Source organism: Argopecten irradians, chromosome 5 (assembly GCF_041381155.1).
Source record: "Argopecten irradians isolate NY chromosome 5, Ai_NY, whole genome shotgun sequence".
Taxonomy (NCBI): domain Eukaryota; kingdom Metazoa; phylum Mollusca; class Bivalvia; order Pectinida; family Pectinidae; genus Argopecten; species Argopecten irradians.
In genome coordinates, this window is record NC_091138.1 from 4931192 (window position 1) to 4959191 (window position 28000).

The 28000-nt window shown below is 34.3% G+C and overlaps 1 protein-coding gene across 1 annotated transcript; it reads left to right on the forward strand.

Moving 5' to 3' along the window:
- The first annotated feature begins 662 nt into the window (after positions 1-662).
- LOC138322702 (26S proteasome non-ATPase regulatory subunit 12-like) lies at positions 663-27355 on the forward strand. The gene is made up of 11 exons (XM_069266742.1): positions 663-789; positions 9520-9579; positions 12584-12712; positions 15746-15859; positions 16860-16964; positions 17413-17562; positions 21130-21264; positions 21583-21695; positions 22857-23034; positions 25401-25478; positions 26803-27355. Exons 1-11 carry the CDS (start codon positions 697-699, stop codon positions 27010-27012), a joined length of 1365 nt encoding a protein of 454 aa, XP_069122843.1. The 5' UTR covers positions 663-696; the 3' UTR covers positions 27013-27355.
- The last annotated feature ends 645 nt before the right edge of the window (positions 27356-28000 follow it).

Below are 28000 nucleotides of genomic sequence, written 5' to 3' on the forward strand. Positions count from 1 at the left end.
TCTTGACTACTAGTCCATAGTTGTGGTTTTTTTCTGTTTTGCGTAATTTAGATTTTCTTAAACCTACCAGCCAGCAAGGCGGGGAAGAAAAAAAAACAAGAAAATAAACACGATATTTTGCTATAGAATTCAAGTTTTATGGGGTTCAAATTGATACTGATTTTGTACATTTTTCTACAAAAATAAGTTAATCCATTTCAACTGATCAAATTTAGAAAAGTGTTTTCTTTTTATATATTGTACATTTACAGAAATTGTAGGAAACATTACTAATCCTGTTAAACACCTCTTTTATTGCCCAGTTCGGAAAAAAATGTTTGTGGTTTTTTTTTTCACTCAAGAGACCTAAAACTTACCAACACGCGGACGCAAAACAGAAAAAAAAAACACAACTAATGTTCTTTTCGGATCTTTTCGGACGTTATCTTTAATCGGCATTCCGAATTTATAAATTCAAAGTCAAATCGGTATAGCGTTTCCCGGAATTGATCTAAACTGTAACTACCGTGTTTCTTTCTTTTATAAAAAAGATAAATATATTTTTGGAATTTCATTATATTGTTTTTAATAAATAACACATTTATGTGTGTGTTTCTTGGTTGAATATATACAGTATCATTTGTAAACATTCTTTCATGCGCAGATGTTGTCTTTCATTCCAGTCGAACGCGCCCAGAAAGACGACAAGAAGCAACCATGGCTGACACAGAAACAGCTCCTCAGAAAATGGAAGTTGACTACAGTTCAACTGTAGATGAAAAACTTCCGAAATGTGAAAAATTAGCAAAGGTAAATACATAAGTAATCTTTAATTGATATGCTGAAGTAAATTTCATGTATTTATTCTTACTCCTTAATTATAACTTCAAAATTTGCTTTGTCACACGCCGGGGAGAGGGGGGGGTATATATGTTGTATTACAGGACTTGCGAGATATATATTTCTAAATCTCTGACGGATCAGTTCATTGGGTATCAAATGAAATGAAATAATATGCAATCTTTATATGAATGGGTACGGGATGGCCATAATTTGCACACAGTGACGTTAATTTTTTTTCGCTGATAGTCATTTGGCTTGTAAACCCCAAAATTCTTCTAGTCCCAGGACATCCAATAGACCATTGAGAGTATGTTCTTGACTCCCAAAAATCATATTTGACTCTTGATTTTAAAGCATGTGTATATTTGTCATATGTTTTCTTGTTTTGACTCTTCCTAATTCTGAGAAATTGTGATTTGACTACTGAATCTGCCCTAGGCATGTAGTCTGACTATTTAATCACTACTGGCTGGCGACATGTTATCGTGAAAAAATAGCGATTTTTATCGATTTTTTCTAAACGTTGTATTTAAATTTAGATTTTTAGAGTTGTAAATAAGCTTTAGTCCACAACATTTAAAGGCCCATTACCTTTCCGGAGCAAAATGTAAAGGTTTCTTAAAAAACATTAATAACACCAGAAAATGCATACCGATGATCTAAAATAAGGTTACGACACCAAACATATGCAAGATTGCCTGCGTAATATATGAAAACCGTAGAGAGTCAATTCCCTGTTTTGCCGTCTGGCACAGTGATAGTCAACTACCGCTCGGTATTTAGGACGACGACGGGAAAAATAATACGACCCGCGTTTTGAAAATAAACATTTTATTTATTTTAATCAAATCGTTCAGAAGGTGATGATAAATGTAGTTTTAACGGTAAGTTAATAATTTTTAGGACTCTACAAAATTATCGATCTTGTTTTACATTCCCATTTTAAAAATTAAAAGCCGTTTCGGAAAGGTAGTGGGTCTTTAAATAAATAAGCTTTAAGTATATTTTTATGATATTTTACAATAAACACAGCCCTTTGAATAAAGTCGGTCAAATAGGTTTTCGTGTCATTTTACTGAACATATTATGGTGATTTTTTTCTTAAAAATAGTTACGTGTGATGGAATAAATTAAATTTGGTATCAACATAAAGATAAACATTTTAACTATTTGTAAAAAAAAAAAATTGATGTAATAACTGCGTTGCAAAAGAAAGAAAATGTGTATTGTTTATGACATGTCAAATCGTTAGATTACGCTGACAGGGGAAATGAAAAGGTTGCCATTTACCGATCTATTTCTGGCAAAATGACAAATATTTATCACATGTCTGTATAAATTATTAGTATTTTGAATAAATATTAAAGATATTTGAATTATTTCTGGCGGTGATTAATTCTGTAAACTATAAAATAACAAATCAAATCGGCATTGTTTACTAGCCTTGTATTTTGTCGTCTGGTCAAAAACGCTTGAGTGGCCCCGATCAGAGTTCGTTTTTAAGATTGAATTACCTCCCTTACAACTTTCGTTTTTTGAACGCTGTTGTCTGTCATCAGAGGAAGCAGACGATATATAAATCGGGACTATCATCTTAGAATAAAGCCGATATCATGCCTTCCCCCTGGCTAATGTTGTACTTGTGAGGTAAGATTTACTGAAATTTGGTATTTTTATGTTAAAAATTAAATTTTCTTCTAAATTTGAAAATATTGTTGGTAATTTTGGTAGGTGTCATCTTTCTAAACACAAACCATTTAAAAATCGCATTCAGTGTACCACACCAATCAAAATCACGATAATATGTCGCCAACCAGTAGTCCAAATTAAACATACAGTCATTTTGCTTCAGCACTCCTGTCATGATCAGTTTACGATTTTTGACTCCATTACATTACAAATGCAAATTCTCACAACGTGATGTATCTGGACTGAAATAATTGCATACATTATTATGCACTCAAAATGTGTTGCAAAATGCAATTGGCCACTACATTTGTAAATATAGTATTTACAGATTTTAATTGTGTGGGAATTTGACTATTTAATTATAATTGGCACTAGTGAGTAGTCTGGCTTTAAAATTATAGTCATGGGCATCAGACTAGAAAGTCGCAGACTGAATTTGTACCATTCAAATATCTTAAATATTTTATTTTGTTTCAGAATGTTAGAACGCCTTTGGGTATATTTGCCCTCTTCATTACAGAAATATCGTTTTCTCAGACTTTTTTTATCCCAATTCAAGAAACCATGTGAAAACAGAATATTGATACGCTCAAGTGCGTTTGTTTACAAAGAAACTGAAGGTCAAGGCCACTCATGCTGTAGATGATTTCAAACTTTTATCAAGTGATGCTGTCTGCTGAATTCGGCCCCCTTCTGGAATTTATTGCCATGAAGTCTGAAGTTTTCGGCCAACTTCAATATTTGGAAAAATATTTCAAATTATTGCTAGTGAAAAAATCATCTTATCTCATTTAGGCACATTAACGGAAATATTTTATATTTGTAAACAACACCTTTTTTTTTTTTTTCATATCAGTCCATTTTTATTTTTTTTTTTTATAATTTTTAGCTCACCTGGCCCGAAGGGCCGGTGAGCTTATGTCATGGCGCGGCGTCCGTCGTCCGTCGTCCGTCCGTCAACATTTCCTTTAAATCGCTACTAGTCATAGAGTTCTGCATGGATTGTAACCAAATTTGGCCACAAACATCTTTGGGGGAAGGGGAACAGAACTTGTATAAATTTTTGCTCTGACCCCCCAGGGGCAGGAGGGGCGGGGCCCAATAGGGAAAATAAAGGTAAATCCTATAAAACGCTACTTGTCCTAGAGTTCTGCATGGATTGTAACCAAATTTGGCCACAAACATCCTTGGGGGAAGGGGAACAGAACTTGTATAAATTTTGGCTCTGACCCCCCGTGGGCAGGAGGGGCGGGGCCCAATAGGAGAAATAGAGGTAAATCCTATAAAACGCTACTTGTCCTAGAGTTCTGCATGGATTGTAACCAAATTTGGCCACAAATATCCTTGGGGAAGGGGAACAGAACTTGTATAAATTTTGGCTCTGACCCCCCGGGGGCAGGAGGGGCGGGGCCCAATAGGGAAATAAGAGGTAAATATTCAAATTCCTTCAGAAAAGAAACAATGAACCTGTATTCAGAACATGACTTGACATTACAAACCAGGTGAGCGATACAGGCCCTCTGGGCCTCTTGTTTTATTTTTCAAATTTTGTACATGTATATAACATTAACAACGAAACAACACCCACACATCACACTATACACACAAACACACACACACTCACACATACACACATACAACTCACATACCCTGATACATACATACTTTATATTATTACATATAATATTTGTCTTTTTGTTTTTATTTTCATTCCTTCCACACACACTTTTATTCAGGGGGGAGACAAGATGTTACATTTACAGGAGAGAAGTTAGGAAAGGAAAGAACAGTCAGAAACGGAATGGGTGGGAGGGGAAAAGGAGATAGGAAAGGGATGGGTTGGAGGTTAAGAAGTGGGGGGAAGTGGGGAATATATGTTGCCAATAATGAAATGGAAAAAAATTAACAAGGGATTATTCATTAAAGAATTATACTTATATATTGAATAAATGTGACAATAATCTGGAACAGACACCAGTGTACCAGTATCATATACTTGTACTATACGTAAATCAAATATGAAACGAAATATCAATATAAGTACTGGTGTAAATAGTAACAGCTAATGAAATAATGTTTACAAGTATAATTATTGATTGCTAACAACGAAGGAAAAACAACACCTTTTTATTTTTTGTGTTTTATCAGGCGTTAGAATATAAGACATCCTACATTTTGCAAAATCAGTTATCATACAGTATATATATTGTAATTTTGCTGGTCATCGTAACTGGTATATGTATATTTATATATATTCTTCTGTATAAAGTTGGTGACACTGATTTTTGAAAATTACCATTTTGATTGGAAATTCCCCAAACTATGTGAACTATCTCGAAGAAAAAAAACAAGTACCTGATTTAGGCTTTTATTGTCAAAAATACAGGAAAATACTTATCAGGAGGCCAAAAAATTAACAAAGTTGTCGATAAAATTCGCCCCTCATTGTCCCATTTGCAGCTAAATTGTTGCCACCTGGAAACATTTTCATTCAGAGGTTTTCCACCAAGCATCGCCGAAAAACACTTATTTTAGCAATTTTCATTGATATGAGAAACATATAACTTTGTGGACAACCTCATCAAATATTGTGTATTGCATAATAATTGCTAAATCTGACCAGGTAAAAGAAATAATTTATTTTAGTGTGTAGTAAATTAGAAGTTTAAATTCACTACCATTGGTCAGATAAAATGATAACATGAGATCTGTTGGTAAATCTTACCATCAATTATTTATTGACACCCAATTATTGGATCAAAAAAGTTCATTTTTAGCTCACCTATTCGAAGAATAGGGGGAGCTAATGTTGTCACCCTGGCGTCGGCGTCAGCATTGGCGTCCCATTTCGCGTTAAAGTTTTTGAGCAAGTTTCTGTTTCGTCAATTGTTTAAGCTTAAGTCATCATAAATGTTTATGATTTTATTTTCCTAATGTGTATGGATGCTGAACGTTACAATTTAACCAATTTGGGGCCCTTTAGGTTTTTTTTGAGTCTGTTAATTTGTCATATTTCCATGTTAAAGTTTTTGAGCAAGTTTCTATTTTGTCTATTGTTTAAAGTGAACAGTCGGGCAAGGATGGCTAAAGTCGGTAAAATGGTGTGAATGTATCCAGTGTAATTTCTATGAAATGGAAAAATAAAATCTCTCGTCAAAATCCGTCTGCGTACGAAGAAATTAATTTAAAGTATGGAAATTTTTAAAACGTCCTCCCTGCTCACTATGTCCGTGGTTACATTTCCACACAGCATCGCTTTCAATGCTTTCAGGGTTTCTTTACTTTTATGGTCAGAACTGGGAAACTAAGCAGAACTTGACCGTCGTATTAATATGTGAGAACTTTTGGAAGGCCAATGAACGCATTTAGACTGGTTTTCTTTGCCCGGCTATTCACTTTAAGCTTAAGTCATCATAAATGTTTATGATTTTATTTTCCTAATGTGTATGGATGCTGAATGTGATAATACAACCAATTTGGGGCCCTTTAGGGTTTTTTTTTGAGTCTGTTAATTTGTCATATTTCCATGTTAAAGTTTTTGAGCAAGTTTCTATTTTGTCTATTGTTTAAGCTTAAGTCATCATAAATGTTTATGATTTTATTTTCCTAATGTGTATGGATGCTGAACGTGATAATACAACCAATTTGGGGTCCTTTAGGGGGTTTTTGAGTCTGTTTAATATAGATTGAGGGCACTGCTTGATATTTTTAAATAGTAAATACTTGAACATCAACTTCTTCTCAATAGGCGAGCTTTGCTGTTCTCCAACAGCTCTTGTTATATTTAGGGGCCAAAAATAGCAGACGACCAGAAATACCTGAAGACTCTCTAATAATTTATACAAACAAATGGAAATCATTTGTCATTTTCAAATTATGTTTTTTCAATACAATTTTAATGTGTTAAAACTGTAGGATAGTTTTTACTTCCGACCTTAGCTATTTTATCACACTTTTTCAAAACTAAAATGTAGTGTGTGAAGTTTTCAACTTAGATTTTTACGTTTGCTTTAAGTTTATCCAGATAAAGTTCAATTATGGTAATAAGAAATAAAAGGCTTCTAGCCAGCCTAAAGCCTGAAAGACGATATTACTTCGTAATGTAGTAATAAAGCAACTCAACTCCTCCCCCACCACTCCTAAAAATTAAAAAAAAATTCACGACCGACTTTTGTACATAGTGATTGTAATGCATTTACCCGGGTATTGCCACAACAGTAGACCAAATTTTTTACATTGAAAACATAAGAACCCACTTGCAATCAAATAATTAGAAGTTCTGGCTACTTCATGTGACAACATTCCAATTTGAAAATAATGACGTGATGAAATTATTTTAAACAGCTATATTGGCAGTATTGTGGTGAGTTTCATTGAGCAATTACTGTAAATGTGGAAATTTACACGAGGGGGATTAACTTTATGTTGAGTAAACAGAGTTCACTAGATCTCAAAAATTTCCCCACACGTAATATTTACACGAGGGGGATTAACTTTATGTTGAGTAAACAGAGTTCGCTAGATCTCATATATTTCCCCCACACGTAATATTTACACAAGGGGGATTTAAACTTTATGTTGAGTAAACAGAGTTCACTAGATCTCAAAAATTCCCCCACACGTAATATTTACACAAGGGGGATTAACTTTATGTTGAGTAAACAGAGTTCGCTAGATCTCAAAAATTTCCCCCACACGTAATATTTACACGAGGGGGATTTAAACTTTATGTTTAGTACACATGCAGAGTTCGCTAGATCTCAAAAATTCCCCCACACGTAATATTTACACAAGGGGATTAACTTTATGTTGAGGAAACAGAGTTCGCTAGATCTCAAAAATTCCCCCACACGTAATATTTACACAAGGGGGATTAACTTTATTAGTTATGGGATACCGCAGCGTCCGTCGTCTGTCGTCTGTCGTCTGTCGTCCGTCGTCCGGCGTCCGGCGTCTGGCGTCCGGCGTCCGTCAACAATCGACTTCTTCTCCATAACCGCTGGTCGGATTTCAACAAAATTTGACTGGTAGCATCCTTATGGGCTACTAACTGAAAATTGTACAAATGATGGGGCTGACCCCCCGGGGGCCTGAGGGGCGGGGTCAAATGGGGTCAATTTGGCTATTTCCATATAAACGACTTCTTCTCTGAAACTAAGCATGGGATAGCACCCATAATGCAATGGTAGCATCCTTATAGGGTGGGGATTCAAAATTGTACAAATGATGGGGCTGACCCCCCGGGGGCCTGAGGGGCGGGGTCAAATGGGGTCAATTTGGCTATTTCCATATAAACAACTTCTTCTCTGAAACTAAGCATGAGATAGCACTCATAATGCAATTGTAGTATCGTTATAGGGTGGGGATTCAAAATGGTACAAATGATGGGGCTGACCTCCGGGGGGCCTGAGGGGCGGGGTCAAAGGGGGTCAATTTGGCTATTTCCATATAAACGAAATGACTTCTCTGCAACTAAGCATGGTATAGCACCCATTATGCAATGGTAGCATCCTTATAGGGTGGGGATTCAAAATTGTGCAAATGATAGGGCTGACCCCCCGGGGGCCTGAGGGGCGGGGTCAAAAGGGGTCAATTTGGCTATTTCCATATAAACGACTTCTTCTCTGAAACTAAGCATGGTATAGCACCCATAATGCAATGGTAGCATCCTTATAGTGTGGGGATTCAAAATTGTGCAAATGATAGGGCTGACCCCCCGGGGGCCTGAGGGGCGGGGTCAAAAGGGGGCATTTTGGCTATTTCCATATAAATGACTTTGTCTCTGAACCTATGTATTGGATAGCATATTTGTATGGTATCAATAGCATCATTGTATGGTTGTGATTCAAAATTAAACTTTGGTTGTCAATTTTGCTTATTTTTCTAATTGTCAGAGTCTTGTGATAATTACTAACAAAAAACCAGGTGAGCGATACAGGCCCTCTGGGCCTCTTGTGTTGAGGAAACAGAGTTCGCTAGATCTCAAAAATTCCCCCACACGTAATATTTACACGAGGAGGATTAACTTTATGTTAAGTAAACAGAGTTCGCTAGATCTCAAAAATTTCCCCCACACGTAATATTTACACGAGGGGGATTTAAACTTTATGTTGAGTAAACATGCAGAGTTCGCTAGATCTCAAAAATTCCCACACACGTAATATTTACACAAGGGGGATTAACTTTATGTTGAGGAAACAGAGTTCGCTAGATCTCGAAAATTCCCTCACACGTAATATTAATTTTGTAAACTTTACGATTAGATTACATCATGAAGGCAGAGAAGTAACACATTCCGATTTATTTTATTTCGTAATCAAGCATTTAATTAGTGACAGGTAGGAACAAATTTTGACTTTGAAAGAATGAATTTACCCATTTGGCGTGTATTTCAATTTATCAAATCGTTTTTGTAATCTACACTTTTACATTTTACATTCATACAGTATGCCGTCCGTAAGGTCGAACAGGAATTAAGAAAGGCAACTAACAGATTTTCATAATTTACGCGAATGTAATTAGATCGCAAAGATAACCCTTACGCGTATAGGTGAACAAAAAGAAAAAACTCCAGAAGGAGAAATTCTTAAGAACCAACGTCCAGCTATAAGTTCATGTGTGTTGTGGTTCATCTTCTGGTCATCAGCAGGATCATGAAATTTTAAAGATGAATGATACAATAGAAATAATGAATTAGTTTGATGAGGACATATGAGTAGAAATAAATTAAATATGTATAGTTCATAAATTTTATATAGTAAATGTATTAAACTGTATGAGTATCTCATATATAGGGCTATGTGAGCCAGCTTAAGGGCTAAGTCTGAAAAAGTATTGGTTGTGGTATTTGATTAGGAAAGTTCTTTGAAAGTTCAGAGAGGAAGATCCCAGAAGAAGAAACGTGTATAGTTTACTGAAGGAAATCATGAAATTAACCACCCGTGGAAATCTCCATGTTTACAGTAATAATCAAGCATTCTCATTAATAATATTCTCTTTTTATTTCAGCAAGGGAAATTGACAGAAGCACTGGATATATTGATGTCTTTAGAAAAGCAAACGAGAACAGTAAGGAAAAAGCTTATAATATCATAAAAAATCCATGAATGTATTAGACTAAAGTTTCTAAAGTAGTTAGGTGCTCTTGGTACATAGCAGTGTCTATGTATTACACTGGCAACCTTTCAAAAGTACTAATTATAGCTAAAATTTAAAAATGAATATGCATGTATTAAGGGAGACTTTTACATGCACAAGCACCAGGAAAGAATTGTGATGTAATCAGATTATTAAAATGTGTATGTGGGCACTGGCAGGGAGGTGGGGGCTAATAATGTAGGTTGTTAAAATACTTGACAATCTTGTGTTATATATTATCTCTCAGGTTGGGGCATTTGAGGCCTACTTTGGCCTTCAGGCAAATTGTTAGGATATTTCTCCACTTAAATGGCATTCTTAAGTATTAATGTTTATAAAACTTAATACTCAATAATGAATATGATAATGATATATTATTATTAATTTAAATTCCATAATCACTGACTTTAACAGGGGTTTTATATGTACAGTAAAACCCCTATAACTCGAACAGCAGGGGACCCGATCAATAATTCGAGGAATACAGGGTATTCGACTCATCCGAGGTTGGTCACGATCGACCGTTGACAGTCAAAATGTCCGGTCTCCCTATGACAAACAATACATTGCAATGACATTTTAATTACCGTAATTTCAGCATTTTGGATTTTTTATGAAAGTGTTTTTTGATAGCAATATCAAGTTGAAAAAAAGATGTATTACATAAAATGAGGATTTGAAAATACTGACGACAGAGTAAATCAAATGTAATCGATCGTCAAACGTGGTACAAAATACCATATTGGTTAAAACAGACAATGTGTACAATTTCGACAATTTAATTAACAAAAATCATTTAACACATTTACAAAATAAATACACACTATAAAGTTATTAACCAGCATAGTTACGAACAAACAACGATACCTATGTCTACCTTGTAAAAGTGTTAGGTTACACGTGTTCACACGAGGAAAGTTACGAAAATACAATATGCGGGAAAAGATACGGAACGCACTGATAAAAACGAACATTGGTCAATGTGATTTGTACATAGCACTATCAAATGTTGGTATCGTGTATATCTTTTGAAAAAAAAACCGCAGAAATTAAAAAAAAATATATTGAACTTATACAGGAAGTCGAACGTCAGCGATTTCTTCCGACTCTTTTGTCATTTCACAATGCGTACTTTCTATTAACACGAATCAACATTTTCCGTATTTTCGTATTTAAGCGAAGATTATTACGAGAGAGACATCAATGATTTAATGCCTTTTCTGAAATATTCAAATAAAGTTTGCATGAAACAACGACTGTCGATCGTGAAGGTAGGTAATTCTGACACTGTTAATCCCTTAATTACCGAAAGGCTTGATACGACACCTGTATAAACACAGGCCGTGAACTGTTATCCGTGACGGTCGGTGCAGTCAGGTGTGACACAGGTAAACAATTATCAAGGGCCGAACATACTATGTATTTGCTCAAACGGGGATATATTTCTGTTCGAGGAATAAGGGGTATTCGACGAATAGCTGTTCGAGCTATCCAGGGTTTTGTTACATAGATTATATAGGGACACGGTCGGGACCGTACGACCAGTTCGACGAATAGGGGGTATTCGAGGAATCCGGGTTCGAGTTAGAGGGGTTTTACTGTAGTTATTATTGCTGGGATAATTTTTAGCTCACCTGGCCCGAAGGGCCGGTGAGCTTATGTCATGGCGCGGCGGCCGTCGTCCGCCGTCCGTCTGTCCGTCAACATTTCCTTTAAATCGCTACTAGTCATAGAGTTCTGCATGGATTTTAACCAAATTTGGCCAGAAACATCCTGGGGGGGGGGGGGGGGGGGGGGGAACAGAACTTGTATAAATTTTTGCTCTGACCCCCCGAGGACAGGAGGGACGGGGCCCAATAGGGGAAATTAAGGTAAATCCTATAAATCGCTACTTGTCCTAGAGTTCTGCATGAACATCCTTCGGGGAAGGGGAACAGAACTTGTATAAATTTTTGCTCTGACCCCCTGGGGACAGGAGGGGCGGGGCCCAATAGGGGAAATTGAGGTAAATCCTATAAATCGCTACTTGTCCTAGTGTTCTGCATGGATTGTAACCAAATTTGGCCAGAAACATTCTTAGGGGAATAGGAACAGAACTTATATAAATTTTGGCTCTGACCCCCCGGGGGCAGGAGGGGCGGGCCCAATAGGGGAAATGGAGGTAAATCCTATAATAAATCGCTACTTGTCCTAGAGTTCTGCATGGATTGAAACCAAATTTGGCCAGAAACATCTTTGGGGAAGGGGAATAGAACTTGTATAAATTTTGGCTCTGACCCCCTGGGGGCAGGAGGGGGGGCGGGGTCCAATAGGGAAATTTAGGTAAATCCTATAAATCGCTACTAGTCCTAGAGTTCTGCTTGGATTTTAACCAAATTTGGCCCAGAAACATCCTTGGGTTAACAGAATTCCTATAATTTTTGGCTCTGACCCCCTTGAGCAGAAAGAGTGGGGCCAAATAGGGGAATTAGAGGTAAATATTCAAATTCCTTCAGAAAAGAAAGAATGAACCTTACTAGGCATTACAAACCAGGTGAGCGATACAGGCCCTCTGGGCCTCTTGTTTAAAAAATGTGCAGGAGAGAAATGTTTTACTAATATTAATTTTACTAGTCTAACATTAACGTTATCTACTTGGTATAATAGAAGTGTTTTACTACATTAACTTTATCTAATTTGTATAAGAGAAATGTTTTACTAATATTAATTTTACTAGTCTAACATAAACTTTATCTACTTGGTATAATAGAAGTGTTTTACTACATTAACTTTATCTAATTTGTATAAGAGAAATGTTTTACTAATATTAATTTTACTAGTCTAACATTAACTTATCTACTTGGTATAATAGAAGTGTTTTACTACATTAACTTTATCTAATTTGTATAAGAGAAATGTTTTACTAATATTAATTTATCTACTTTGTATTTAATAGGGAGCTGATACTCATTCTACAAGTCGTGTTCTGGTGACAGTGGTACGCCTCTGTTTTGAACAAAAAAACTGGGATGCTTTGAATGAAAATATTGTTGTACTCACAAAGAAACGAGGGCAGATAAAACAGGTAGGCATTGAAACATTGATCTTATATAACCATATACCACTATTTAAAGATTAATATCATACACTTATTAGATGCATGTCTTATTATCTGAAACAGCCAAGCTACTGAATGTCCTTAATAGTTTTGACAAAGATGATCCAGGAAGCCTATACATACATATATATACCTTATTTCCTATACTTTACAGTCTGTGACAAAGATGATCCAGGAAGCCTATACATACATATATACCTTATTTCCTATAATTTTCAGTCTGTGACAAAGATGATCCAGGAAGCCTATATACATACATATATACCTTATTTCCTATAATTTTCAGTCTGTGACAAAGATGATCCAGGAAGCCTATACATACATATATACCTTATTTCCTATACTTTACAGTCTGTGACAAAGATGATCCAGGAAGCCTATACATACATATATATACCTTATTTCCTATAATTTTCCGTCTGTGACAAAGATGATCCAGGAAGCCTACACATACATATATACCTTATTTCCTATAATTTTCAGTCTGTGACAAAGATGATCCAGGAAGCCTATACATACATATATACCTTATTTCCTATAATTTTCCGTCTGTGACAAGGATGATCCAGGAAGCCTATACATACATATATACCTTATTTCCTATAATTTTCCGTCTGTGACAAAGATGATCCAGGAAGCCTATACATACATATATACCTTATTTCCTATAATTTTCCGTCTGTGACAAAGATGATCCAGGAAGCCTATATACATACATATATACCTTATTTCCTATAATTTTCAGTCTGTGACAAAGATGATCCAGGAAGCCCATATCAGGAAGCCTATATACATACATATATACCTTATTTCCTATAATTTTCAGTCTGTGACAAAGATGATCCAGGAAGCCTATACATACATATATACCTTATTTCCTATAATTTTCAGTCTGTGACAAAGATGATCCAGGAAGCCTATATACATACATATATACCTTATTTCCTATAATTTTCAGTCTGTGACAAAGATGATCCAGGAAGCCTATACATACATATATACCTTATTTCCTATAATTTTCAGTCTGTGACAAAGATGATCCAGGAAGCCTATATACATACATATATACCTTATTTCCTATAATTTTCAGTCTGTGACAAAGATGATCCAGGAAGCCTATATACATACATATATACCTTATTTCCTATACTTTACAGTCTGTGACAAAGATGATCCAGGAAGCCTATATACATACATATATACCTTATTTCCTATAATTTTCAGTCTGTGACAAAGATGATCCAGGAAGCCTATATACATACATATATACCTTATTTCCTATACTTTACAGTCTGTGACAAAGATGATCCAGGAAGCCTATATACATACATATATACCTTATTTCCTACAATTTTCAGTCTGTGACAAAGATGATCCAGGAAGCCCATACCTTATTTCCTACAATTTTCAGTCAGTGACAAAGATGATCCAGGAAGCCCATACCTTATTATCCCCCGCGAAACGCGTTTGCGGGGGATATTGATTTGGGCTCTGTCCGTCCGTCCGTGCGTCCGTCCGTCCGTCCGAGTATCGTTTCCGGGCTATAACTCCTAAACCGTTCAACTTGGCTACACGAAACTTTCTGTACATGTTAGGCTAGTGCTCTAGTTGTGCCTTTTGCTAATGGGAACCTTTCATTTTCGATACTTTTTCTGTTACCATGGAAACTTATTAAAAAATACCATATTATTAAAGTTTCCTTTCTATTCCGGGCTATAACTCGAAAACCGTTCAACTTGGCTACACGAAACTTTCTGTACATGTTAGGCTAGTGCTCTAGTTGTGCCTTTTTCTAATGGGAACCTTCCATTTTCAATACTTTTTCTGTTACCATGGAAACTTATTAAAAAAATACCATATTATTAAAGTTTCCTTTCTATTCCGGGCTATAACTCGAAAACCGTTCAACTTGGCTACACGAAACTTTCTGTACATGTTAGGCTAGTGCTCTAGTTGTGCCTTTTGCTAATGGGAACCTTTCATTTTCGATACTTTTTCTGTTACCATGGAAACTTATTAAAAAAATACCATATTATTAAAGTTTCCTTTCTATTCCGGGCTATAACTCGAAAACCGTTCAATTTGGCTACACGAAACTTTCTGTACATGTTAGGCTAGTGCTCTAGTTGTGCCTTTTTCTAATGGGAACCTTCCATTTTCAATACTTTTTCTGTTACCATGGAAATTTATTATAAAAAATACCATATTATTAAAGTTTCCTTTCTATTCCGGGCTATAATCGAAAACCATTCAAATTGGCTACACGAAACTTTCTGTACATGTTAGGCTAGTGCTCTAGTTGTGCCTTTTGCTAATGGGAACCTTTCATTTTCGATACTTTTTCTGTTACTATGGAAACTTATTCAAAAATACCATATTATTAAAGTTTCCTTTCTATTTCAGGCTATAACTCAAAAACCGTTCAACTTGGCTACACGAAACTTTCTGTACATGTTAGGCTAGTGCTCTAGTTGTGCCTTTTGCTAATGGGAATCTTTCATTTTAAACTCTTAGTTACAATGAGCTTCATTTATTTTATGTTTGAGCTTTCATACACAACTGGGCGCGGGGGATAATGCCAAGCTTTGCGGCTCCTTGTTTCCTATAATTTTCAGTCTGTGACAAAGATGATCCAGGAAGCCATATACATACATATATACCTTATTTCCTATAATTTTCAGTCTGTGACAAAGATGATCCAGGAAGCCTATACATACATACATATATACCTTATTTCCTATACTTTACAGTCTGTGACAAAGATGATCCAGGAAGCCCATATATACCTTATTTCCTATAATTTTCAGTCTGTGACAAAGATGATCCAGGAAGCCTATATACATACATATATATACCTTATTTCCTATAATTTTCAGTCAGTGACAAAGATGATCCAGGAAGCCCATATATACCTTATTTCCTATAATTTTCAGTCTGTGACAAAGATGATCCAGGAAGCCTATATATATACATATATACCTTATTTCCTATATTTTTCAGTCTGTGACAAAGATGATCCAGGAAGCCTATACATACGTAGAAAAGACTCCCCCAGGTAACATGGACGTCAAACTGAAACTAATCGACACACTGAGAACAGTCACAGCAGGAAAGGTACGTGTCCGAGTGTATTATTGATGTCTAAGGTGTCTACCCAAATTGGTACAGTTTAAAATAAAGGAAGCAGAATTTTCAGTTAATTATCAAAACCAACAATAACTGTCCTGAACAAAAATTAAGGTGCTTATTAGAAACTGTGACATTTTTTCATGTCATATTCTTTCCTGTTTCTTTTATCTCTATTCAAACATGGAAATAATGAAATTGCGAAAAAAATCTGGGAAATGACGTCGTGCGACACCCCTTAAAACACTATATATTTTAAATCAAGGAAAACAATTGCTGAATGGGATATTTTTGACAGATTTGTGGCTCAAATAAACTTTAAAATGTTTGAACTTCCTTTTTAAATGAAAAACATTTTTTATCATGTCAAATTTATGAGGTGTACCATTTTGGGTACTTGATCCTGTTGAAACACAGGGCTGGTCCGGACATGATTCAAAGCTCTCTATTTATAAATATATGCACTGCTGATAAGTAAACAAATCATGAAATTAAAACTGAAGGCATCTATTTGTGCTATATGTTAAAAGAAAAATCTGGATTCAAACACACGTAAGGAAATTTTCACAATTATCTTCAGAAAGTGTACCAATTTGAGTAGTGTCACATTATACTGTGTCTGAGGGTTATTGATGTCTACAAAAGATTTCACCAACAACATTATACTGTGTCTGAGTGTTATTGATGTCTACTAAAGATTTTACCACAAACATTTTACATCTGAAGAAAAACTTGAGCTAGCACTTAAACCAAGTCTCTACAGAGCGTAGCTAAATACTGATAGGTGCTTGCAATATATTAATGTAAAAGACAGTTAGCTCTTTTATTTTTTGTTTAGTACTTTTCTATGTCAGTGCCTATCAGGATAAAGATTATAATATTATATTCCAAATTCTTTTTAATTTTAGAGAACATGCTTTGTTTTTGAAACCATTTATATAGAATAACCATTTTGCTAAGATTGTGTTAACTTAATCGTTATGTTCAGATTTATGTAGAGATTGAGCGAGCAAGACTCACCAGAACTTTGGCAAAGATAAAGGAGGACAGTGGCAAGGTCACAGAGGCTGCGGATATACTTCAGGAACTACAGGTGGGTACAGATCGACTTCAACACACTGACTGAAAATAGAGAGACTGGTGATGGTGCTACTGTAACAGATGTCTACAGAAACCTGACAATACTTTCTAAACTCTTGTCTTATATTTATTCATTCCCGTAATCATGGTAATTTATTAATAACTTCAAAGGACACATACTGATCAAATTAATGTAGTTACTTGAGTCATGGTCATTTAAATGGTTGAAGATCTTGAGGCATCTGTATACCTATTTATTCAAGCATCTGCATGGGAACAAATGAGTTGTCTCCCTTACTCTGAAATTATCATCTTAATTTACAAGGTTGATAAAATTTTATGAAGAAACTACTACCATTGACTGCATAAACTAAGAATAGTGTAAGATACAATTTTTGTAGTATAGGGAGAACTCTGAATACTTTTGACATCAAGAACTATACATTGTAATGTTCCTTTAGGTCGAGACGTTTGGGTCGATGGAGAAGAAGGAAAAAGTGGAGTTTATCCTGGAACAGATGAGGCTTTGTTTAGCCAAGAAGGATTATATTAGGACACAAATCATCAGCAAAAAAATCAGCTCAAAATTCTTTGAGGAAGCTGGAACAACGGTAGGTCTTCATTAAATTGAAACATATATAACAGTCATATTATATCATAAATTATCAACATTCAGTCTAATTAAAGTAGGAATCATTAAAGATAAGGAATTGCCTTAAACACTTAGTCTGATTAAAGTAGGAATCAATAATTCAATTAGAGTAGGAATCAATAGTCTAATTAAAGTAGGAATGAATAGTCTAATTAGAGTAGGAATCATTAGTCTAATTAAAGTAGGAATCAATAGTCTAATTAAAGTAGGAATCAATAGTCTAATTAGAGTAGGAATCATTAGTCTAATTAGAGTAGGAATCAATAGTCTAATTAGAGTAGTAATCATTAGTCTAATTAAAGTAGGAATCAATAGTCTAATTAAAGTAGGAATTATTTGTCTAATTAAAGTAGGAATCATTAGTCTAATTAAAGTAGGAATCAATAGTCTAATATCAAAGTAGGAATCATTAGTCTAATTAAAGTAGGAATTATTTGTCTAATTAAAGTAGGAATCATTAGTCTAATTAAAGTAGGAATCATTAGTCTAATTAAAGTAGGAATCAATAGTCTAATAACAAAGTAGGAATCATCAGTCTAATTAAAGTAGGAATCAATAGTCTAATTAAAGTAGGAATCAATAGTCTAATATCAAAGTAGGAATCATTAGTCTAATTAAAGTAGGAATCATTAAAGTCTAATTAAAGTAGGAATCATTTAAGTCTAATTAAAGTAGGAATCATTAAAGTCTAATTAAAGTAGGAATCAATAGTCTAATATCAAAGTAGGAATCATTAAAGTCTAATTAAAGTAGGAATCAATAGTCTAATATCAAAGTAGGAATCATTAAAGTATAATTAAAGTAGGAATCATTAGTCTAATTAAAGTAGGAATCAATAGTCTAATATCAAAGTAGGAATCATTAAAGTATAATTAAAGTAGGAATCAATAGTCTAATATCAAAGTAGGAATCATTTAAGTCTAATTAGAGTAGGAATCATTAGTCTAATTAAAGTAGGAATCAATAGTCTAATATCAAAGTAGGAATCATTAGTCTAATTAAAGTAGGAATCATTAAAGTCTAATTAAAGTAGGAATCAAAAGTCTAATATCAAAGTAGGAATCATTAGTCTAATTAAAGTAGGAATCAATAGTCTAATATCAAAGTAGGAATCATTAGTCTAATTAAAGTAGGAATCAATAGTCTAATATCAAAGTAGGAATCATTAAAGTATAATTAAAGTAGGAATCATTAGTCTAATTAAAGTAGGAATCAATAGTCTAATATCAAAGTAGGAATCATTAAAGTATAATTAAAGTAGGAATCATTAGTCTAATTAAAGTAGGAATCAATAGTCTAATATCAAAGTAGGAATCATTAGTCTAATTAAAGTAGGAATCATTTAAGTCTAATTAAAGTAGGAATCAATAGTCTAATATCAAAGTAGGAATCATCAGTCTAATTAAAGTAGGAATCAATAGTCTAATTAAAGTAGGAATCATTAAAGTCTAATTAAAGTAGGAATTATTTGTCTAATTAAAGTAGGAATCAATAGTCTAATTAAAGTAGGAATCATTAGTCTAATTAAAGTAGGAATCAATAGTCTAATATCAAAGTAGGAATCATTAGTCTAATTAAAGTAGGAATCATTAAAGTCTAATTAAAGTAGGAATCATTAGTCTAATTAAAGTGGGAATCATTAAAGTCTAATTAAAGTAGGAATCAATAGTCTAATATCAAAGTAGGAATCATTAGTCTAATTAAAGTAGGAATCATTAAAGTCTAATTAAAGTAGGAATCATTAGTCTAATTAAAGTAGGAATCAATAGTCTAATATCAAAGTAGGAATCATTAGTCTAATTAAAGTAGGAATCAATAGTCTAATATCAAAGTAGGAATCATTAGTCTAATTAAAGTAGGAATCATTAAAGTCTAATTAAAGTAGGAATCATTAAAGTCTAATTAAAGTAGGAATCAATAGTCTAATATCAAAGTAGGAATCATTTGTCTAATTAAAGTAGGAATCATTAAAGTCTAATTAAAGTAGGAATCATTAGTCTAATTAAAGTAGGAATCAATAGTCTAATATCAAAGTAGGAATCATTTAAGTCTAATTAAAGTAGGAATCATTAAAGTCTAATTAAAGTAGGAATCAATAGTCTAATATCAAAGTAGGAATCATTAGTCTAATTAAAGTAGGAATCATTAGTCTAATTAAAGTAGGAATCAATAGTCTAATATCAAAGTAGGAATCATTTGTCTAATTAAAGTAGGAATCATTAGTCTAATTAAAGTAGGAATCATTAAAGTCTAATTAAAGTAGGAATCAAAAGTCTAATATCAAAGTAGGAATCATTAAAGTCTAATTAAAGTAGGAATCATTAAAGTCTAATTAAAGTAGGAATCAAAAGTCTAATATCAAAGTAGGAATCATTAAAGTCTAATTAAAGTAGGAATCAATAGTCTAATATCAAAGTAGGAATCATTAAAGTCTAATTAAAGTAGGAATCAATAGTCTAATATCAAAGTAGGAATCATTAGTCTAATTAAAGTAGGAATCAATAGTCTAATATCAAAGTAGGAATCATTAGTCTAATTAAAGTAGGAATCATTAGTCTAATTAAAGTAGGAATCAATAGTCTAATATCAAAGTAGGAATCATTAGTCTAATTAAAGTAGGAATCAATAGTCTAATATCAAAGTAGGAATCATTAAAGTCTAATTAAAGTAGGAATCAATAAAGTCTAATATCAAAGTAGGAATCATTAGTCTAATTAAAGTAGGAATCAATAGTCTAATATCAAAGTAGGAATCATTAAAGTCTAATTAAAGTAGGAATCAATAGTCTAATATCAAAGTAGGAATCATTAGTCTAATTAAAGTAGGAATCATTAGTCTAATTAAAGTAGGAATCATTAGTCTAATTAAAGTGGGAATCATTAGTCTAATATCAAAGTAGGAATCATTAAAGTCTAATTAAAGTGGGAATCATTAGTCTAATATCAAAGTAGGAATCATTAGTCTAATTAAAGTAGGAATTATTTATCTAATTAAAGTAGGAATCATTTAAGATAATAAATTGTCTTAAACACTTATCAAGGTGATCCACAGGCTGTTGTTTTTAGAAAACACTTGTTATTAGGACACAATTTCATTGGTTGCTGGTCATGTGAGACAGGTGACCCCTTAATCAGAGTTCAATATATATTTATAATGTTATTCATCGGGAGCACCATAAACTGACCACTAACGCAGGTGGCCATCAAGGCAGGTTTGACTAATTGTTCTTTGCCATAATTTGGCATGTACAGATTTTCGTAACAAATTTGTAATTCCAATGCTGATTGGCTCATCAATATTTTAATATCATAATGAAATAAGTTTTAAGACTTCCTTGAAATATTAGAATTCTTTTTCAAATATAAACTTATCCCCAAGACTCGTCCCATTGCTTCTTTGTAATTTATGAAGTGCATTAAGTGGAAAGTACCCCTAAAACAAAAGCCAGGGGTTGGTTATATAGATGTAACTGTAACATCTGCTGAATTATAGTTATGAATTATATATGTTGGGTTGTATTTTACAGGAACTGAAGTTGAAGTATTACCAGTTGATGATAGAGCTGGATGAACATGAGGGATCCTACCTGGCTATCTGTAAACATTATAAAGCTGTTTATGACACACCAGAGATCAAGGAAAACAAAGACAAAATGAGGGAGGTTAGTATTTACTGAGTAAACAAGGATAATGACAAATATTGTCTGGAGTTAATATTAGGATACCATGCAGTGTACATTTATTATTGTTTCAATGAGCAACATACTATACTATGATAGTGGTTGAGAGAGATGAAGACTTTAATGTTTTGTCAAGTGTTGAAAGAAATTACAAGATATCATTAATTTGTTGAATTGAATACTGCGATATCCACTACAATATAAACTAGACTTTCAAATAAATTTCCAACTATTTGATTAAGTATTAACGAGGAGTAAACTTGTAGCTATAAATAAACACGTGTGAACCTTGACCTTCAGGCCTTGCGATATGTTGTACTGTATGTGATACTGGCACCCTACGATAATGAGCAGTCAGACTTCATACACAGAGTCAAGGAAGACAGAAATCTCGAGGAGATCCCCAAATACCAGTAAGTATTGTGTGTTTTTATATTACTGTCATGACTGCCTAACCGTTGACGAATATTGTGTAGTAAGTATCACACTGCTGCAGTAGTTGTTCGGTGTGTACTCGGACTATATTTAGAACTAGGTAAATCTGACAGCGAGTAGGCGTGGCTATGCGGGCACCGGTGACAGCGGGTTCATAGGTAACATTTTGGTATCTTCCTTTCCGCGACGAAACCAAAAGGAAACATCATGGCAGACGTAGCTGCGATGAAGTAGCTCTGAACAACAGACGGAAGATTTCTGAAAGATTGTCGACTCGTCGTCAGAGCTACGATTCCGTCCCACTTGGCCGCCATGTATGGTTCTTGTTAGAAAGTCTTGCTCTCCAAATATGGCAACTAGTACTATATATAGAATGACCTACAAATTTTCACTACGAAAGAAATAAAGTCTGATGTCAAAAGTTTTGAACATGAACTTTAAAAAAAATCTTAGACATTTGTTCAGTTTCACTATGTTTATTCTTAGTTTGTTGGCTTTTTTTAACTTTAAAACATATTTTACCTGGTGAGTGTTTAATTTCCTCACGGTTACTGGTAAATCAAACATGGCGGCGTATTTGAATAGAATTATACATGTGTTATGTTTGCATTGGAATTTACCACTAATATTTGATGAAATGCAGTATCGTATCCCGAACGCTCTCTTCAGTGGATATACCATTCGAAAACATACGACCGAGTTTGTTAGCATAGGGCGCTGCCACATGGTTATTGACAAAGTCTTGTGTATCCTGAATTATCGTGAGATTACTACAGTGTATAACAACCCACGCCTACCTCATTAATCGCTATAGAAATTCTAAATATAGCCCCAGTACACACCGAACAACTACTGCAGCTGTGGGATAACTACTACACATTATTCGTCAATGGTTAGGCAGTCACGACAGTTATACACAAAGTCAAGGAAGACAGAAATCTCAAGGAGATCCCCAAATACCAGTAAGTATTGTGTGTTTTTATATTAATATTGAAATTCACAGGTGTAAATGTAAGTCTGATATTTTGTCATGAATATGGAAATATATAACAAATTCATTGCACTCATTTAAATATATTTTATCATTTCTAAGTCTCGTATTGTACATCCATTTTAAATCACTTATTTTTCTTCGACAGAGATCTACTGAACTGTTTCACAACATCAGAGCTGATCACATGGAAGCAACTGTGCCTGACATACGAAAGTGAGCTCAAGTTTGGCTCCACAAGTAGTCCAGCTACCCATGTGTTTAACACAAAGCTGGAGGGCGGAGCTAAACGCTGGGCCGACTTAAAAAACAGAGTAGTAGAACATGTAAGTGATCACCTTAAACATGCCCGTTAAATCTAGGCTTGTCAAACCGATCGGAATTTGTTAACCAGTTACTCGGAAATTCTTTCAACCAAGTAACCGGTTAATCTGTAAACTTAAAATTGAAATGAACAGCAGCAACAAAGAAGCTGTTATACATAACGAAAGTAGCAAGTTCAATAACACCTAAGACCATTTCGCTAAATTACAGTCATATTTCAACTCCGATGTATGTATTTCTAAATATATGTCTACATACCATGTACATTCCATATAATAACCACTTTTGACATTTATGATTGATTATTTCCTCTCGCATGGTTACAACCTGAATCCTGTCATAAACTAATTAACCTGGTCATCGAGCCATGAACAGCTTACCACAGCAAATTTGACCACAGCAAATTCTACCAATGTACTACCAAAGTTCAGATGTCTTGACATATAACCACAAGTCCTCCACCTCTGGGTCGCTAGTTCAAATCCCATGTAGGGCAGTTGCCAGGTACTGGTTTAATGGTTTTTCTCTGAGTACTCTGGCTTTCCTCCATAAACAAAATCTGGCACATCCATACATGACCTTGGCTGTTAATAGGAAGTTAAAATAATAAAACCCCAATCCTGTTTACTACTTATCAAGATAAGCCTATTGTTAAGAATTCTTGTTATATAATCAATTTTAAACCTTAAACACAATACTACAGGCCTAGACGCATGTCTGGTTTTTAATCATTTGTTTACCGATATTGGTGCACATGATTGCTTTGTACACAAAACACACAAACTATCAAATTATCTAGCAAGGCTGAAAAGTGTCATTGTCTATCTTTTGTTTGCTAATCAGACTACAGCGAATGTAATGAAAAAATAGAATTCTGCCAATCGAATACTGTTGAAACACATACTAGCCATCTTATATAAATTTATACAATAAACATACTAGCTTTCTTTATCAGCGTATAAAATGGTTTGCATAAGGACCAACTTTCCCAATTATTCAGCATTTTACGACATTGTAGTTCACCATACAGAAGTACTTTTTCTGATTTTAAACTTCATGTTGAATGTGCCAGTCATATGAGTACAAAAATAAAATGTAAATGTACAGTTATATTTATAAAACAAATTAGCAAACACGTTTACAATATATAGCGGTAAGTTTATTTGAGATATACTGTACAGAGACATGTATATGTACTCCTCTAGTAAGGGCGCCCCCACGTTTTTTGCTGAAAAAAATCAACTAATTTTATACAATTTTTGTGCCAGATTGTGATGATTTGTCTTTGAAGACGCTAAAAAAACACTGTTTCACATCAATCTGATGCTTAACAGATATCCGACCAGCTTGTATAAGCTTTAAATTTATTGCATTTGAAAACTTAGGACATCTTTGCCAAGTGTTTACACATAGAAACAGCGAGAATGCCATGTTCAAAATAAAACGTGTCACTTGAATGCCCCACACACGTGTATGGATGAAGGCTAACTGGCAACAACATTTTAGTGATGTCTATACAGGTTTTATGAATACTTACTGTATATCTATGATAAAGGTTCCTAAATAACAGAAATTTTATCATTTCTAAGCATTTCATTATTTGCTCTTGTCGGTAAGTCCCATCTGCCACAAAACGAAAGTAGCGATCGAAAGCACCGTCCGCCATTTTGTGTACACATGGTAAACAAACAGGCTAGCATGAAATGCCAAAATTCCGTGAAACAGACATATTTAACCAATGTTTAATACTTCTGGTGTATACATTTCTTCATAATTATGTTATTTCAATACTTACTTGACTTCAAAACGTAAGTTGGTTATAGTAAGTTTCAGAAAAACACGAAACTGAAAGCAAGATGACTAAAGTCTGTTTCAGAAAAAAACATCTAAAAATGGTCTCAAATAACAGCGCCCCTCTTGGCCATTTACCCGCGCCCGGCGCCCTCATTAGTGAAAATACGTTATATGTCAAACTACTCTATAGATACGTTATATGTCAAACTACTCTATAGATTAACATGGAGTTTCCCATTGGTCAATAATTACACAAACAGTCAATATTTATACATGTACTAGTCTGATTATTCAATATACATACATGTACTAGTCCGATTATTCGGTTACAGAATTTCGTAACCGGTTAGCAGACTTCCGACCAAGTAATTGGTTAATCGGTTAACCATTGACAACCCTTTAATCGTTGACAACCCTAGTTATATCACAAAATTAAAGAAATTAATGCTGTCAGTTATCAGCTTTTTTGGCTTGCTAATTGAACTTTGCCATATAGATGTTGATGTGAAAGTTTATTAAGTATTTCTAGATTGATTTCCATCACTCAGTTACATACATATGTTTTGTTTTTTAGAATATCCGAGTGATGGCCAAATACTACACTCGTGTAAGGACCAAGAGAATCGCGGAACTTCTCGACCAAACTGAAGCTGTAAGATATGACTTCTTGTACCTTTAATTCTCTACAACCTTAATTTGTTACTATAAAATGGGGTTTTCATTTCGATTAGAGTCATTTGCACACTGAAAAATATAAACAAGGATGAAAACAGTGTATCTTATTTAGTTACCTAAGGCATCTGTGGTTTTTGGGAAGTGTTAGGAAAACTTTGATGTACATTTTATATAAGGTTAGGTTCAGTGATAGCTAATATATCTAAATATAATTTCATAAATCAGGAGAAGAGTCTTTTTGTCTTTTAAAACTTGATAAAAAAATGTACCTTATGTAATTGTGTTTGTTTGGATTAGTACAAAAACTATAAGGGGTCTTGTTCTGGTGAACTTGGAATTGGCCAATCAGGATATGGATAGTGACTGTTAGGTGTGCAGATTCAAGTTTTAAGCCCACCATCATCATTCCGATGATGGTAGGCTATTAAATTGCCTTTCGTCCATCGTCCTTGGTCCGTCCTTCCGTCCGTTAACAATTCTTGTTACCGCTCAGAAAGTACTGAAGGGATCTTTCTCAACTTTCACATGTACCGGTATTCCCTAGGGCCCTGGTTGTGTATATTGCATTTTGGGACTGTTTGGTCAAAAAGATGGCCGACCAACCGCCATCTTGAATTTTGATAGTTGAAGTTTGTTACCACTCATTCTCATAAAGTATTGAATGGATCTGTCTCAAATTTCATATGTAGGTTCTTCTAGAACCCTAGTTGTGCATATTGAATTTTGGGACCGATCGATTATCAAGATGACCTACAAGCAGCCATCTTATATTTTGATAGTTAAAAGACTGTTACAGCTATTCCTCAGAAAGTACTAAAGGGATCTTTCTCAAGTCTTGGATTTGATATTTGAAGTTTGTTAATGGTTATTTCCCAAAAAGTGCTGAAAGGATCTGTCTCATATTTCATACGTAGGTTCTGCTTGGGCCCTTCTTGTGCATATTGAACTGATCGATCCTCAAGATGGCCGACAGGCACCCATCTTGGATTTTGATAGTCAAAATTTGAAAACCTGAAAAAAGATCCCTCTTTCCAATGATCGCCAAGATCGCTTTGGGATCTTTTTGTTATAAGTAAATGTATACAGGTAATTCTTTCCAATTAGGCAGGCTATCTATGTTATATGATGGAATGACCTTCTGTGAACAAAATATCACTACTGGACTGATGACAAATTGTCTATTTAGTGGAGAAAGAACAAGATTCTTCGTTGTAATCAGATTATAAATCTATATCTATTTCTTTACCATTTGATCATTAAATCCAACTTCAATTCACTTTCATTGTTGTATTTATTTCTAGGAATCTGAAGAGTTTTTGTCAAGTCTTGTTGTGAACAAGACAATACAGGCTAAGATGGATCGTCTGGAAGGTATAGTGAATTTTACCCACCAAAAGGACCCAAGTGACATTCTCAATGACTGGTCTCATAACATCACGACACTGATGCAGCTTGTCAATAAGACCAACCATCTCATAACTAAAGAAGAGATGGTACACAAGCTTCATTAACAGACTCATTCTCATAACATAGTGCTACTCCAGTCGATCACTCCACCATCTTAACACATAGTATTTATACATAAGTGCTTTGAAGGAACTTTTAGCTGTTAGCTGTCTGTCCTGCGAAGTATTGGACTTCACAAGTGTGCATTGATGCAAATATTTGTGGATATCAAGATAAGCAAGATTGACAAAATCAGAGCAATTAGGCATCTACAATACATTTTAATGCATTTTTTTTTTCAGTATAATTATTAACATTCCATGCAAACATTGGTATGGAATGTTCAGTAAAACCTGAAAAAGAATTAATGTAAAATGATCTAATTACATTAAAATTGTTGAAAACTCAGTTTTGTGTTGGTTATTCCTGATTAGCAGAACAATAAACCACATGACTGTAATAACAATGAACCAAGTGATTGACAATACTATGAACCATTTGATCGGCAGAACAATGTACCACCTGATTGACAATACTATGAACCATTTGATCGGCAGAACAATGTACCACCTGATTGACAATACTATGAACCATTTGATTGACAGAACAATGAAAAACCTGATTGAAAGAACAATGAACCACCTGATGGTTTGGATAATAAACTAGATGATTGTAAGAACACAGGATCACCTGACTGGCAGAATAATGAACTAGATGATTGTTAGAACAATGAACCACCTGATTGGCAGAACAATCAACCACCTGATTGACACAACTATGAACCACCTGATTGACACAACTATGAACCACCTGATTGTAAAAACAATGAACCACCTGATTGTAAAAACAATGAACCACCTGATTGTAAAAACAATGAACCACCTGATTGTAAGAACAATCAACCACCTGATTGTTAGAAAAATGAACCACATGATTGACAGTACAATGAACCACATGATTGACAGTACAATGAACCACCTGATTGTTAGAACAATGAACCACATGATTGACAGTACAATAAACCACCTGATTGACAGAACAATGGACCACCTG

What these genes read in the sequence shown, in the direction of transcription:
- LOC138322702 (XM_069266742.1), top strand. Translation starts at nt 697, where the DNA reads ATGGCTGACACAGAAACAGCTCCTCAGAAAATGGAAGTTGACTACAGT. An exon ending in AATGTGAAAAATTAGCAAAG is followed by an intron (nt 790 to 9,519) that starts GTAAATACATAA and finishes TTTTTATTTCAG; the next exon opens with CAAGGGAAATTGACAGAAGC. An exon ending in TTCTCGACCAAACTGAAGCT is followed by an intron (nt 25,479 to 26,802) that starts GTAAGATATGAC and finishes ATTTATTTCTAG; the next exon opens with GAATCTGAAGAGTTTTTGTC.